This window comes from Phragmites australis, chromosome 13, assembly GCF_958298935.1.
Source record: "Phragmites australis chromosome 13, lpPhrAust1.1, whole genome shotgun sequence".
NCBI classification, from domain to species: domain Eukaryota; kingdom Viridiplantae; phylum Streptophyta; class Magnoliopsida; order Poales; family Poaceae; genus Phragmites; species Phragmites australis.
Window position 1 is genome coordinate 16353902 of NC_084933.1, and position 16103 is coordinate 16370004.

Consider the following 16103-nt stretch of genomic DNA (forward strand, 5'->3'; position numbering starts at 1 on the left):
GCAGCTATCAATTTTATGCATGGCGTGCAAAGATCCACACGCCTATCAAGAGCTGTGACGGAGTAGCATAGTAGTCATCATGTTACACACTTACACTAGTGCTACAGTACACCATTAAGCGTCCAACCATAGAGACCTACTCGCTTCTACTACTATAGCTGGCTAGTCAATAACATATACCCTCTCTGATTATAAATATAAATCGTTTTAGTCTCCTCAACTATTCTTTAAATATAAGTCATTCTCAAATTTCTATACACTTTTTTCTCTTTTATTCCTTTCTTACTATTTTTAATAAATACTATCACTCTCACAAATGAATGAGTTATCTTTTTCGATGTAGAATAAATAAGAGGCAACAAGATTATTTGATCTATTTTCTTAATCCTTATATATAAGTCTAAAACGATCTACATTTGTAATCGGAGGGAGTACTATCCGATCAAGACAACCCCTTTGTACTGTAGTTTACTGTAGCAGTGGGTCCTGATATTAGGTATATATATGTATATGTATATATACGTATACGTACATGTATAATTTTTATTTTTGAAAAATTTCAGAAAAGTGTCGAAATGAATATTAGTTATATTGATAAATCTGTTGAAAAAAATCTAAAATGCAAAGAAAAATTTCTAAAACTCAAAAAAATATAAACCAATTTTTTAGGTTAGTATTACTTTCATCTACATATTAAAACTATGTGCATACATAAAAATACTACTGGTTCTCTATAATTAATTGAATGTGTTAAATATTGATAAATTCATAAATAAATATTGAAATATATAATTTTTTGGAACCTAATTTTTTTAATATTTTTTTATCATACTTTCTACAACAAAATAAAAATAGACGCGAGGTAGACGCACCAATCACACTAGTATTATAACTGCTGCCTGGCTGCCTGCCTCTTGCTTCACCACGTGACCACACCAGGGAATTAGGCCAGCTGCATAAGCAAGAAAATTTCCTGGTTACGTGGGTGTGGGGTGGGGCTGAAGTCTGCTCCATGATAATTCCTTCGCCTGACACGGCCAACGTGATCGATTTCGATCTCCCTGAGCTAGCCGGTATGGAGAACGAAAAAGTTTTCCATGGGGCGAATTGATGCGCCACATTGACCCTTTGCCTAAGGCCATTGATTATGCCATGCATATCTAATTTTCTGTCCTCTGCTTCCCTCTGCCCCTGTACTTCCTTGCATCTCTGCCTGCCTCTTCCATGATTCCATCGTGCCTTTCTAGGAACCATGCAGCTCATTATTTGCCCCTAATCGATCTGATCAGGCAGCAGCTTCTTCCTGTCACAGCTTTTTATCCAACAGGATTTATTTGTATGCATGGGCAATATACCAGTACTAGTATAAAACAAGGAAGCCTCATCCATCTCAGTTACGATGGTCAAACAAAATACTCTTTCCAATCATAAATACTTATCATTTTGATTAAGATCCGATTAAACTTGTAAAATTTTGACGGTCAATAGCTTTCAGCATATTTAGTTTGGAAATATAATAATCATATGTGTAGATTTGTCTTAAAAATCCTTTCATAATATTACATTTTTATTAGATATTATAATTATATTTTAATAGAAAATAATAATTAAAATTACACAACTGTGAAAAAGAAAAAATAATAAGTATTTATAATTGAAAAGAGTATGAGTACTCATACTCCTACTCCATATCATATCATATCAGGTGCTGTTGTAGGGTCGTCTTCTTCCAATGGGAGATCTCATGGACCTAGAATGGCTGACACCATCACGAGCTTGTACACAAAGCACAAGTAATTTGGGAGGTCTCACGGACCTAGAATTGTCTCCACTGCATTACATATGCATCCTAAAGACCTAGACCGGTTCTTACCCTTGAAACTTGCTTTTCCACGCACAACAATGTTCTGAAGCAACAGATAGTAGTCGACTCTGCTTAGGCCTTTGAGAAAGAGAGATCCATCCCACCTTAGCCAAATCGAGTTACATTGCCTTTTTCTTTAGGTGCCATGATGGCATGATGGAGTGCGCTATAGTATGTGTGTCGTAGTTAGGTGATAAAGCTTTTGAGTGGTGCAATAATTTTTTTGAGAGAGTACGGAATGCACTCACGCACTTACATTATGCTCATGCCTCTCACACCTACGTGAATATGTATTAGCACACATCTAAATAAGATTTGAGATATAAACTCACGTAGCGTGAGCATATATTTTGATCACTAAACATACCCATGTGTGCCTGTACAATTCCTTATAGGATTTAATAAAAAAATGCGAATACCTACACCAAATCTGGACTCAAATCCGGATCATCAAGTTCTACCAAAAGGACCTAAGAGGATACCAGTTTGCAGGTGGTGCAATAAGTTGCTCAAGGCCTGCCTAATCGTCATCATGGGCCACAAGTTTGCTCAAGGCCCACCAGAGGATAGCTCCCAGGTTGCACATCCCGTGATCCCTCGTCCCCTCCCATCGTTGATTCAGCACAACAGCCACCACCCTTGTCGCTTGCCAGCGTCATTTCTGACACACAAATCAAATGTTCCAAGAATGACTACCAAAAGTTCAAGCATAAAATCATTTGTTCCAAGCATAAAAAATAATTTGTTCCAGGGAACAAGGAGCCATGGAGGCGGCGGTGCGCGGCCATAAGCGCGGGGAGCAGTCGAGTTCCGGAGTGGGAAGGAACAACGCCGGCGTTGGGGAACAAGGATGCATCGCGTTCGGGAGCAAGGAGGAACCAGCCTCATGCCATCCCATCCAAATTTGGGAACGGGGAACATGGAGGCCACGGTGGTGACCGAGACTGGGATGAGGAGCGACAATAGCGAGATCGAAAAGGAGGAGGGCCACAGGGAGGGTGAAAGGAGACGACAGCAGTGACCGATCAGAGCGTGAAGAGAACCGGAAAGAGGGGTGCGAAAATCAGGCTCCTACGCCCCCCAACCAATTTTGTAGAGGACCCTATTAATTCCCTGCTAATCACATACTTAAGCAACCCCCTCCCTCGTAACATTCTACACTTCTAAGCCTAATAAGGGAATAAGCTCAACCAAACAATGAACTCCAGAATGGTATGCCTCACGCCCCTAGCCATCCTAAATTCCTAATCTCCAATCGTAGCATGGAACTGTGCTTTAGAATTAGATTGATTGGTAGAGGTAGGGATAATTAAATTAGGTATTTTTTAGTTGTGATAATTAAAATGCCATATACATCTAATTCTCCTATTTTTCCCAATTTCAGTATGCTTTATAGCCTTTAGTTGTTGACTTGTTTAAGCAAGTTGTTTCAAGCTCGTAGTTGAACAGCGAAGCCAACTGCTAATTGTGATCGCAAACCACTAGAATAGAACGGGCCATGCTTCTAGCCATTGTTCCAGCCATCGTTGTCATTAAGAAAGGTGATGAAGGTAAGTACTAAGTTCTCCAATTTATTGTATAAAATCAAGAAGATAGAAGGCACTAATATGTATTATTTACAACAGTATACATGCGAAATCAGATGTGATGGTGATATTATGAATATATATATGTTATAAATCTACTTCCACCTCTCTTTCAAATTTCAATGCCAATGCCAACGACATATATATTATTACGTTTTGCATTCTATATTATAACATAGTTTATATATACTCGCTCCGAGTTCAAACATATATTATTTTAGAGAACAAGCAATCAAACTCTAATTTTGACCACTAAAATGCACAAAAGTGTTATGGTTTGCTATGAAACATTTATAATGATAGATTTGTCTTGAAAAGTACTTTAAAGTTATTAAACATTTAATCCCAATGTCCAAATCTCAGCTCCGCACCTATTTGTGTACTCCCGCCTCACATCTTAAAATGTAAATCCCCCATAATCAAGAAATTGGCTTTGATTTCTCTCAAATTTTCTTTTACTCACATGGATGCTCACTTTGGTCATCTATGTATTACAATTAGACTCCCCTAGAAGTCCACTTGGGTTGAAAGAGTTTTAGCCAACACATTTCCCACAACATTTCTGCAAAATTATCGTGTTCCAAATGGTGGCTAAGCTAACGCAGGACATTCTCAGTTGCTAATTAAATTTATTCATATACTTGTCTTAAATAGCTAAGATAGAGCATGCTTGGTTCAAATGCACACATTATGAATCTAAATTTAGGCGAATTTTGACTTTTATATAGGGTACCGTCTGGTGTCCACGCACAACCGATTTTCTTGGCGCTCTTGCCACTTGTGTCATAGATATGAAATTCTTATTAGTTTTCTGTAACTTATGATGATTTATTTGCCAACCACAAATTGTCAACCCACATTTTGAGAACAAAATTGTAGCAATGCATATTGTTGATAACACCGGGGAATTCCAAATCCAGAAGGGTAAAAGTGGAGTTTGGCTTATGGTGATGTTTGGTTTTGGTCCACGTCTGCCCCGCCAAACTTGGGTGAGCTAAATATTTGGTAAAGGAATCAGCCGCTCGTGATTTCGCCCAGCACGGGCGTGGAAATGAACTGCATGCGGGCACATGAGTGTGGGTGAGCCAACTGTTGGGTTCCAACCAAACACTGCGCGGGGCGGAGTCCACACAATTTCTTTTGGCGAGGAAAGCGCCGGCTTCAATTCAAACAACCCCTATGTGTCTACAAGGGCCAAACATTTGTTTAAGGGTAAAAGTGGAATTTGCTCCCATACATCATCATCACCTCCTTTTTCTTTTCTACCTCTCCTTTTCTACCCCTGCACCATCAGATTTCATTCACAACCTCTGTTTCTTGCAACAATCATATTTACAAAAGCAAGAGGTGAATCGGGCCAAAAAGAAAAGGTTAAAGAAGGAAAAGGAGAGGAGACGATAGGCACACATGGTAAAAATAGGGAGGGGGGGGGGGTGACAAGTGAGGGTGGAAAAAAGGCGTCCCAATCGTGAGGCATTCAATTGGGGGAGAGGAGAAGATCATGATCACCCGGAAGGTGGTATTAAAGGAATGGGCTGGTGCAGTAAGCAATGGAATGATAATCCTAGTGGTGGTAAACAATACCTCAGAACAACTCATTAGTGACAGATGATAAAACACCATTAGTGACAGGTATGGTATCTGTCACTCCAAACACATCACTAATGATAACATATTAGTGATAGGTGCGGACATGTCACTAATGATGATCACTAGTGACATGTCTCAGTTATGACATTTGTGTACAGAGGCCAATCACTGACATTTGTCTCCTATGGACTGACGAGGTATGTGACTCGTCACTGGTGACCGTAATTAGTGACGGGTCGATTTCCACCCCGTCACTAATGTTCTGCCATCAATGACATTTGTGTACAAAAGGCCCCATCACTAATGAGGTATGTGACTCGTCACTAGTCAACGTCATTAGTGACAGGTGGCTTTCCATCCTATCACTAATATTCTGCCATCAATGATGTTTGTGTATAGACGCCCGTCCTAATGACATTCACCAGTGACGGATTTTTGTCAGAACCCCGTCACTGATGACCTTCTTTAGTGACATGCAATATGTTCATCCATCACTAATGTGCTGACCCCCTTAGGGTTTTCCCTATTTCCTAGCTGCATCCTAGAGAAAATTCAGAATTTGGCATCTGTCTTCTCCTGCAAACATAATAACCATGCATATCCACATATCCACATTGAGATAAAACATCAAAATCATTCAAGTTTACACATAATAACATCGAGATCACAAATTATGTTAGTCACCTTGCTTGTTTTAGTTCACTGACAATACCATGCCATAATCAAAACGTACAATGGCCCAAGTCCACATCAAGATAGTACAAATACATAAGTTTAAAATGGAACTATAAATTATATAAGATTCAATATGTTTGGTCCCTACAATTGAACTTGCCTTTCTAGGAGACGACTTCAGTCAATATGAATGAGGTGATCCTTCCTCGAATGTGGAAGAGTGTAGCATCCTCGATGTTGACATCCGAAAAGCTGTATTCCTGATGAATGGAAGAAGTTATGAAAAAAACTATGCAATTAGCGTAAGCAAAATTTTATCATTGGATATTAGTAATGAATGAAAGTAGTTATGAAAAAACTATACAATTATGTTACATCTGGGGATTTCATATACTTTGTTGCAATTGTTAGCAACATGTGATGCGAACGTAGAAGCCGCAGACGTTGCCCGGTATTTGTTTGTGGCACTGGAAAGGGAAAAAACCCGTCAGTTTCAAAGGAAAACCCCTGAGTTTTTCAATAATTTTAAAGTATTGTCTTAGAGAACATGCAATCAAACTCTAATTTTGACCACTAAAATGCACAAAAGTGTTATGGTTTGCTATGAAACATTTAAAATAATAGATTTATCTTGAAAAATATTTTAAAATTATTGAACATTTAATCCCAATGTCCAAATCTCGGCTCCACCCCTGTTTGTGTACTCTTGCCTCCCATCCTAAACTGTTTGTCACTACTTTAGTTCATTTACTTTCTTAGCTTGAATATGTGGGAGTGTATCTTTAATTTAATTAAGTGAGTTTTAACTCGACCAAATGACCTGAAAAGTAAAACTTGCATTCCTAATGGATAGCATCAACGACCTGCAAGTGTGAGGAACCTAGCGCAACTGCAATTATTAGAGATGGTACTACACTCTGCCACGAGCATCATTACCCCTGTGTCTATAGGATCAGCATTGGTGCAGTGGAGTTCAACCAGTGCAACTATAAATACCCTAGAATCAAGAAATTGGCTTTGATTTCTCTCAAATTTTCTTTTACTCACATGGATGCTCACTCTGGTCCATCTATATATTGCAATTAAACTCCCCCTAGAAGTCCACTTGGGTTGAAAGAATTTTGGCCAATACATTTCCCACAACATTTCTGCAAAATTATCGTGTTCCAAATGGTGGCCTAGATCGTGCAGGCCCTTCTCAGTTGCTAATCAAATTTATTCATATACTTGCCTTAAATAGCTAAGACAAAGCATGCTTGGTTCAAATGCACACATTATGAATCTAAATTTAGGCAAAATTTGACTTTTATTTAGGGTACCATCTGGTGTCCACACACAACCGACTTTCTTGGCGCTCTTGCCACTTATGTCATAAAGATGAAATAGATGTTAGTTTTCTGTAACTTATGATGATTTATTTGCCAACCACAAATTATCAACCCACATTTTGGCAACAAAATTGTAGCAATGCATATCATTGATAACACCGGGGAATTCCAAATCCAAAAGGGTAAATGTGGAGTTTAGCTTTGTCCCACGTTTGCCCTGCCAAATGTGGGTGAGCCAATTATTTGGTAGAGAAATCGGTTGCCTATGATTTCACCCAGCGCGAGCATGGAAATGAACTGCGCGCGAGCACACGAGCATGGTTAAGCTAGTTGTGGCTTCCAACCAAACACTGTGTGGGGCGGGGTCAACGCCATTTCTTTTGGCGGGGCGAGTACCGGCTTCAATTCAAACAACCCCTATGTGTCTACAAGGGCCAAACATTTGTTTAAGGGTAAAAGTGGAATTTGCTCCCATACATCATCATCACCTCCTTTTCTTTTCTACTCTCCTTTTCTACCCGTGCATTATCATATTTCATTCACCAACTCTGTTTCTTGCAACAATCATATTTGCAAAAGCAAGAGGTGAAATGGGCCAAAAAAAGGTAAAGAAGAAAAAGGAGAGGAGATGATAGGCATGCATTGTAAAAATGGGGGGGGGGGGGTGACAAGTGAGGGTGAAAAAAGGCATCCCAATCATAAGGCATTCAATTGGGGAGAGGAGAAGATCAGGATCACCCAGAAGGTGGTATTAAAGAATGGGCTGGCGCAGTAAGCAATGGAATGATAATCTTGGTGGTGGTAAACACTACCTCAAATCAACTCATTAGAGACGGATATGGTACCCATCACTCCGAATGCGTCATTAATAATGACATATTAGTGATGGGTGTGAATCCATCACTAATGAAGGTCACAAGTGACGGGTCAGAATAGAGACCTGTCATTGACATTTGTCTCCTATGGCCTGACAAGACCTGCGACCCGTCACTGGTGACCGTCATTAGTGACGGGTGGATTTCCACTCCGTCACTAATGTTCTACCATCAGTGATGTTTGTGTACAAAGGTCAGTCATTAATGAGCATGTGACCCGTCAATGGTGAACGTCATTAGTGACAGGTAGCTTTCCACCTCGTCACTAATGTTCTGCCATCAATGACATTTGTGTATAGACGCATGTTACTAATGACTTTCACCAGTGACATGTTTTTTGCCAGAACCCTGTCACTGGTGACCTTCTTTAGTGACATGTAATATGTTCACCCATCACTAATGTGCTGACCCCCCTAGAGTTTTCCCTATTTCCTGGCTGTATCCTAAAGCAAAGTTATGATTGGGACATATTTCTCTATTTCCTGCCGTCTTCTCCTGCAAATATAATAACCATGCATATCCACGTATCCACATTGAGATAAAACATCGACTTCACTGAAGTTTACACATAATAACATCAAGATCACAAATTACATAAGTCACCTTGCTTGTTTTAGTTCACTAACAATACCATGCCGTAATCAAAACGTACAATGGTCCAAGTTCACATCCAGATAGTACAAATACATAAGTCTAAAATGGAACCATAAATTACATAAGATTCAGTGCGTTTGGTCCCTACGATTGAACCTGCCTTTCTGAGAGATGACTTCAGTCATTATGAATGAGGCGCTCCTTCCTTGAATGTGGAAGAGTGCAGCATCCTCGATGTTGACATTCGGGAAGCTGTATTCCTGCTGAATGGAAAAAGCTATGAAAAAAACTATATAATTAGCTTAAGCAAAATCATTTTATCATCAAATATTAGTAATGAATGAAAGTATTTAGGAAAAAACTATGCAATTATGTTATATCTGGGGATTTCATATCCTTTGCTGCAATGGTTAGCAGCATGTGATGTGCAAAGTAGAAGCTATGGACGTTGCCCGATGGTTGTTGGTGGCACTGGAGGGGGAAAACCCTGTCAGTTTGAAAGGAAAAAACAGGATTAGTAGAGTATTTGGAAATATATATGCTAGCATTTACCTTGAAGGTGGTGTTATGTATCAGTGTGCGGGTCTCCTTCAGATCGGACTTTGGATCACAGTGAATATACCCGTCAAAAACCCTACATGCAAAGAGAGATCCATTAGTCAACATTCGGAAAAAGATTGAAAAGTCCAATATGTAACCTAAGTCATGAAGAACTTACCCATTAAGGATTCGTTTGATCAAAGTATAATCACATTCTCCCTGTTCGTTGTCATGTCCTACTACTGTTCTAGCTGAATCGAGTTACCAGACCAAGTTCCACTTAGGGGTAATAACCAGTAAGATCTATTGGCCAGTCATGTTATGGGTGTCCATCAGGTAATCCTTCTTCGAAAAGTGGCTCATTGCCCTAGCCACATATCCCACAACGAATTTCTTATCTTGTTCCATCACCAATACTGCCATAATTTGGGGGTCAAGGAATCCGAAGGGCTCCTTCTTCCTTGTTTCTTGCACCAAGTGTCTATGGATAAGAAGTTAGTTAGATTAAAGAATTAGTGGTAATAATTAATGAACATCTAATTTAAAAGGGCTTACAATGTGAAGCATCATAATAACCCCACGTCCAAGGTATTGAGGTTGAAGACATCGTATAAGTCATTGAAGCCCATAATGAAGTAGCCGTACCCATTCAAGAAGTGACAATTTTGGTACTGGACAACAATGGAAGTCTTCCTCGCTCTACAACCTTGCACGTAGTAATTATGCAACTCAATACAATGTTGTTCCGCCCTCCGAAGTGGATCTGCTATCAGCAAAGGCTTCCCAAGCTGTAATTTTGGGTTAGCTTTAGCCCAAGCTGCTCCTATCTCGCGCTTCTCGATGATTGAATCTTTACCAGGGCTTGAACTTCTTTGGCATCTACTTCTTGGACCCTAACTTCGACTTCTTCTTCTCTAGGTTGGCCTCAGGTTGCCTAGCTGGAGACAACAAAGTTGGCAAAGGTGACGTAGCTGGCTCATTTCGAGATTAAGGTTGGGGTAGAGAATGTGGTGCACTTGAATACCCAGACTGATGGCTCCTAGATGGTTTCGGGTGTACCAAGATAGCCCTCTTCTTCCATTAGATCCTAATTTGAAGCCAACAATTAACATCCACATATGATACATCTTATCTATGGCGAAGGGTCCTAATTTCTACATAGGCAAAGATAGCTTCTAATCTTATTCGAGGATATGTGACCCGAGTAGGTTTCTATGCTTCTATATGATTCTAAAGAAAATTTTGGCAGCATCTCCTCGTTGTTCTCCAAATACACATCTCGACAACGAGCTAAGATAATCTATATCCGGAGAATAACAGGTAGATGCCACCGAAATTCTCTCTAGAACCGTACAAGAGCACATAAACTTACTTGGGCCATGTATCATCGAACTGAACAAAATTCATGGACACTTCAGGGGCATATTCTTATAAATACGACATGTTGCCAAGTCATATTTATAATCAAACACTCTCAAACAAGAGACGTAGGTGACGTAAACTAAATTCACTTTTAGAAATATAATTAATATAATTACGTAATAATTGCGCAATATATATATCAAGATTTGGGAGAAGAAGCACAATTGTTGATTCCAACTTAAACCCTAGAATCCACTAAATAGGAGCAAAACGAGTAGGAAAGAGAGGGAGGGGGATGCAAACCTTCAAATACCATGGGACAATCCACATGTATCAAGATTTGAGAGAAGAAGCAAAATTATTGATTCCGACTCAAACTCTAAATTCCACTAAATAGGAGTAAGAGGGGGAGGACGATAATGCAAACCTTCAAAGTTCAAGGGACAATCCAAACTTTAAATCACCAAGATTTTGGTTGGTCTTCAACAAAATCGTTCCCTATGCCGAGCAGCCAGTGGATAGACACTGTCTGGATGAGCTGCTCGGTACAGAAACCCTAAAATAGGAACTAGTCATTAGTAACGGGTAACTAAAATAGCCGTCACTAATGACTTAATCATCAGTGACAGGTGTAGTTATCACCTGTCAATGATGAGTGGCCCCGGCATTATGCGGCGTAGAGGTAATCTTTTGTGACCCTAGCACTATGCGAATTTTATGTGAGCTGTCACTATGGTCTTTAGTGACAGGTGATTTTCTCTCCGTCACTAATGATATGTCATTAGTGATAGGTCTTAGTCGGGTCTCAGCCTGGGGTCACATTAGTGACTAGTCGTCATCGGACCCATCATTAATATAATATTAGTGACGGTTTTTGAGCAGCTATCACCGTAGTGTCTCTTATATTTGTTTCTTACGTAGTGAAAAAGAAAGAGGGTATGGCGAAGAGAAAAAAAAAGAGGAGGAGAGAGGGAATTATTTAATAATATTAATTTGATGAAAAATTACAAAAATATTATGCATTTTTAGTCTGTCAGGCATAAAGCACGTGTTGGCAAATCTATTACAGATAGGTACTATTTTTTGTATTTTTTAAAATTACATAATATTTTTGTAAATTTTCATTAAATTATTATTATTTAAAAATTCTGAAGAGAGGTGGTGGTGTGGTGCGTGATGATGAGCGAGGACCCCGGAGACGAGCATCATTACGAATCCTGGGCCGGCCGAGGCCCATCATCATCATCATTTGAAGCCCCTTTCTCCTCCTCGTCGTACGTACCCCTCTTGACCTCTCCTCACTTACGGCCACCTAAACCACTGAAGCTATCATTTTTTTTTAAAAAAAGCTACTATATACTGGTAGCACAGATTAATTACTGCACATGCCCCCTGTAATCCAGTGCACCGGTGAGAAGCCGTGAACGTTGGGGTCTCGATATCTTGCAATACTAGCGGTAGACTGTCTTAGCTTAGCTATGATGGTCCAAGTAACCGTACCCTGCTCTGTGAAGTGTGACATGCTCGGTGGCTGAGCAACATACGACCCTTGCAATGCAGCAATGGTTATACACGTTTCCAAAAGCTAGGATTTCCATTTGAGTTCCGTAAGGAACAGAGCAGCCCCTTCGTGTTCCCAGTGAAGGATTCTTCGTTCCAAACGAACCCTGGATTCGGCTAAACGAACCCAGGTGTAATAATTGGGTTTGTTTTCTCCCGAAGGCAAACGACGAGACACGGCCGGCCGTGCAGGCGTACGTGACGGCACGGCGGGTCGTGGCGCGCACAACGAAAGACGCGGGCACCATCATGTGAGGCAGGCCAGCCCCTCGACACCCCGGCCTCATCATTAGCCACCATTTACGCCACCCTGCCTCGTCCTCTAGACAATACAACTCCATATCTTCCTACAGATGTAAGATTTATCTTAATTATTTATCTCTCTCACGTAATATTTATTTATCTTATAATTTTTTTCATGTATCCTCCGGTACAAACTTAATGCAAATGAACAGTTATCGCATCAAGGCTAGTGGAATTTTTGGTGTTCCTGCTCCTCCCCTCCCCCGTCTCGTCGACCATGCATGATACCATCCCTCTCCCTCTGCTCAGGTTCAAAGGGCTCACTCATGAGAGCCCCCTCCCTCGTACGTGCGACGCTCGACGCCACGCCCCGCGCGTCAGCGAGACGAGAGAGACTGTGCTCGCGCCTATAAATAAGCCCCACCACCCACCGAGGCGAGCAAGCGCAAGCTCATCACTGCACATCGCCCTTCAGAGTAGAGGACTTCTCGCCACCGATCCCAACTGTGCCTCCTTTCCTCTGCTGCCCCACCAGCTAGCAATCTCGTAGCCTCATCACGCGCTGCCTCCGCTGCTACTGGACTGAGCTGCTTCAGTCTTCACCATCCCAACGGCAAAAGCGGTTCCCAACAGGTGACGCTCTCAGTCTCGTCGCTTCGCCTTTTTCTATGTGATGATGCGCTTGCTCTTCTCGCAGTGCATGCATGCACAATCACGCATTCATGTGTGGCAAATGGGGCCTCCTCTCCTCTCCTCTCCCCTTTCTTGGTGTAAACACTCGGTGCTTGCCGCCCTTTTTGTTCGTTTCTGCTTTATGCAATCTGCTGCTTCCAATACCATCGATTTGTTTACATGTCTTGGCAACTTTGCAAGTTGCAAGTTGCATGTTCTAGTAGGAGTTGTACTATCATGTTTAACAATGGTGTAACTGTAATTATGTTGTTAGATAGAGCAAACCATTCATATCCTTTTTTTTTTATTATATCGAAGGTTCAGAGAAGACATGCTTCGGTATCTGCTGCTAGTACTCTGTTTTGTCTTACAGTGCGCATTGTTGCGTTGGTCCAGCAGGGACACCCTTCTGGTTATCTTGAATAATTTACTGGATCTCGAGCACAACACACTTCTCTGTTTCAGCTTCCGAGTCTTCTTGTCCCCCTGCACTCATAACAGAATACACAAATAACACGAGTTTACATGACCCAACTAGCACGCAGCAAAACTGAAAACGACTTCTGTAGCTGAAGCTCTGAAACATGGCCCTCACAGGGATGCCACCATGGCTGGTGCTGATTTCGTTCTCCTGTTGTGTGGCAGGCAAGGATGGACACGCTGAACGCGAAGCTGTACCTGCAGAACTGCTACATCATGAAGGAGAACGAGCGGCTGCGCAAGAAGGCGCAGCTGCTGAACCAGGAGAATCAGGCCCTGCTCACCAAGCTCAAGCAACGCCTCGCCAAGACGGCGGCGGCCAACAACAACAGCAAAGCCAACGGCAACGGGAACTCCGCGGCGGCAGGGAACAACCGTGCGCCCATCCCCGACCTCAATGACGCCGCTCCAGGGGCGCACGGCGGCCATGAGATGAAGGCGGCGCCCAAGTCCAAGAAGGCGGTCGCAAACTGATCGCTGCAGCTTGTTGCTGTCGCTCGTGAGCTAGAAGTCTGTAGTTCTTATCAAGGGTTTACTTCTGGATGTTAGGATTGTGTGCTTAAATTTAGCTAATGGGTTTGCATGCCTAGGGGAAAAAATCGGTCTGAAAAATCTGGTAAATCCAGTTTATTGGCAGTACCGGTGGTCCTGGTAAAATACTAAACTGGTTAAAATATTTCGGTTAAATTTGATTTTAGAAACATATAAAATGAACCAAAGAGGTAAAGAAGAAGAAACAACGTTGTAGTGCAATAGCACAATATTTTTTCTGATAGGCTAAGGTCTCATTGTTTGAGTCCTGCTAGGTAGGTATTTTTTCCGAGGATTTACATCTTGACATATGGATCATACAGTTAAACTCAAGACCATGCATTTTGATTACACTAGGCTAACAGACCTCTTATGTCTTTGTTTTATATCAAAGTATAAATTTGATTATTTTCTATTTGATTTTTTAAAATTTAATTCTGATAAATCCAATATATCATATTTATCGGTCACCTCGAGTAAATGTGTAGCAGAGTCCTCATGGATGGATAGCTAGATCAGCTAGGGGTATATATGTACATAGTTGGTTGGGTCATTGTGGGCTGAATTGCATGGCTATTAAGGACAGCTCTAATGGTTAGAGCTAGTTGCACTTGGGCAGCTAACTCTAACCATGGGAGAGCCCTCGCTTTTGCTGGGCTCTTTGACACAAATTGAGCCAGAACATGGCAAGTGTTGGTTACTGCTTGCTTGATGATCATGTTCCAATCTGATGCATGGTGTTGCCTTGGATTTTGCCTTCTTTTTACTTGAAAAGCTCATTGCAGTAAGTTATCTAAGTGCAGTGGGACAGTTTCCAATCAAGCGAACCATAATGCAGTGAAACAGGACAGCTATCGGGCATGAACGTTTGAGATAGATAGCCTATTGAACTGGAGAAACCATAGGATTCTGATGGTGCTAAGTACAATCTACAAGATTCAAGCTCCATCAGACATTACCTGACCAACATAGCAGGTTACCCTGCTTGCATATCAGTCGATTAAAAGCAAGGTCGACGCAACAGGTACCACTGTCATCAGTATATATTACTCTCTGTGATGCAAGAAGAAGGACAATCGGTGACTGTCTGATGGAAAAGTATTGTAGACATTGTAGATTGTACTATTCAATTGGATCGCTGGGCACCAAGTTCAATTGGAGCCAGAATAGCCAAAAGAAAAAGGGAGTATAAATTGCACACATCATTAGCCCAACGTTCCTGTGCTGCAAATGCAAGATGCATCATTCTTATCATGGCCGTGCTTTGTCCCACATATCCAAGAATCCAGGAGCTATTTGACATATCCACCCTTCGTCGATCACATCACCGCATCATTCCTGAGATCAGCTATTCCCTTGCACAGTGTTGTGTAACCAACCAAACACAAACCTGACAATTCGATTCCTCCACTCAACAGTCAACACAACAGTCACTGTGATACTAGCATAGGAGAGGACCTGAGCTCAGAAGAACTTGTTATTATCCACAGACCAGTAGCTAGCTCTATATGACATTTACACAAGTTGCACGTTGATGTTTCCATTTTCAGCCCTTGGCTCTTGAGAGGACTAGAAAAGAACTCTCACGACACAAGATGGCATGCTTTCTGAAAAGGCGGCATGCATTACTGAAACGTGGGTCCTCTTGCTATCATGGGGGATTGTTTTGGCCTGCGTTCCCACAAAATACCACATGAGCACATTTAAGAGTTCGGTTAGGGACCATCTGGATATAGCCCAAAGAAGCAGCCAAGCAGAAATCTGTATGTATGCAAGCTGGCACCTGCTGATTCTTTTTAAAAAGAGAACTTGTTCTTCGCTAAGGAAATGATTGTTTTGGATGTCAACACATGCACAGCGTGAGCAAGGATAAGAAGAAATGAGTACAGTTCTACAAGATCATTGCTGCACAGCAATGCATCCCACACCTAACATGTGGATAATAAATTAGATCTCTTAGATTTTCATTTATGTGGTAGAGTACATTTCAAATCTTCACCTAAGGAAATATTTAACTTTTTGCCACTCTACCGGAGTCTATAAATTATGAACCGGTTGACAAATTGATCACTACCAAATGACAGAATGATAAAAAATACAATGCCCTGCTCCTATAGGGGCATGCATACCCTATTTGACAGAGCTCCATATTTTAGCTCCATGTCAGTTTTTGAAATTGTAGATTAAAATATAGTGGTTTAAG

At 41.2% G+C, this 16103-nt stretch overlaps 1 protein-coding gene across 1 annotated transcript; it reads left to right on the forward strand.

The window, feature by feature from the left end:
* The first annotated feature begins 13538 nt into the window (after positions 1-13538).
* On the forward strand, positions 13539-14175 carry LOC133889703 (protein LITTLE ZIPPER 3-like). Its single transcript, XM_062330159.1, has one exon. It carries the CDS (start codon positions 13541-13543, stop codon positions 13841-13843), a length of 303 nt encoding a protein of 100 aa, XP_062186143.1. The 5' UTR covers positions 13539-13540; the 3' UTR covers positions 13844-14175.
* Positions 14176-16103: the final 1928 nt, after the last annotated feature.

Coding starts and splice junctions, on each gene's coding strand:
- LOC133889703 (XM_062330159.1), top strand. CDS start 13,541: ATGGACACGCTGAACGCGAAGCTGTACCTGCAGAACTGCTACATCATG.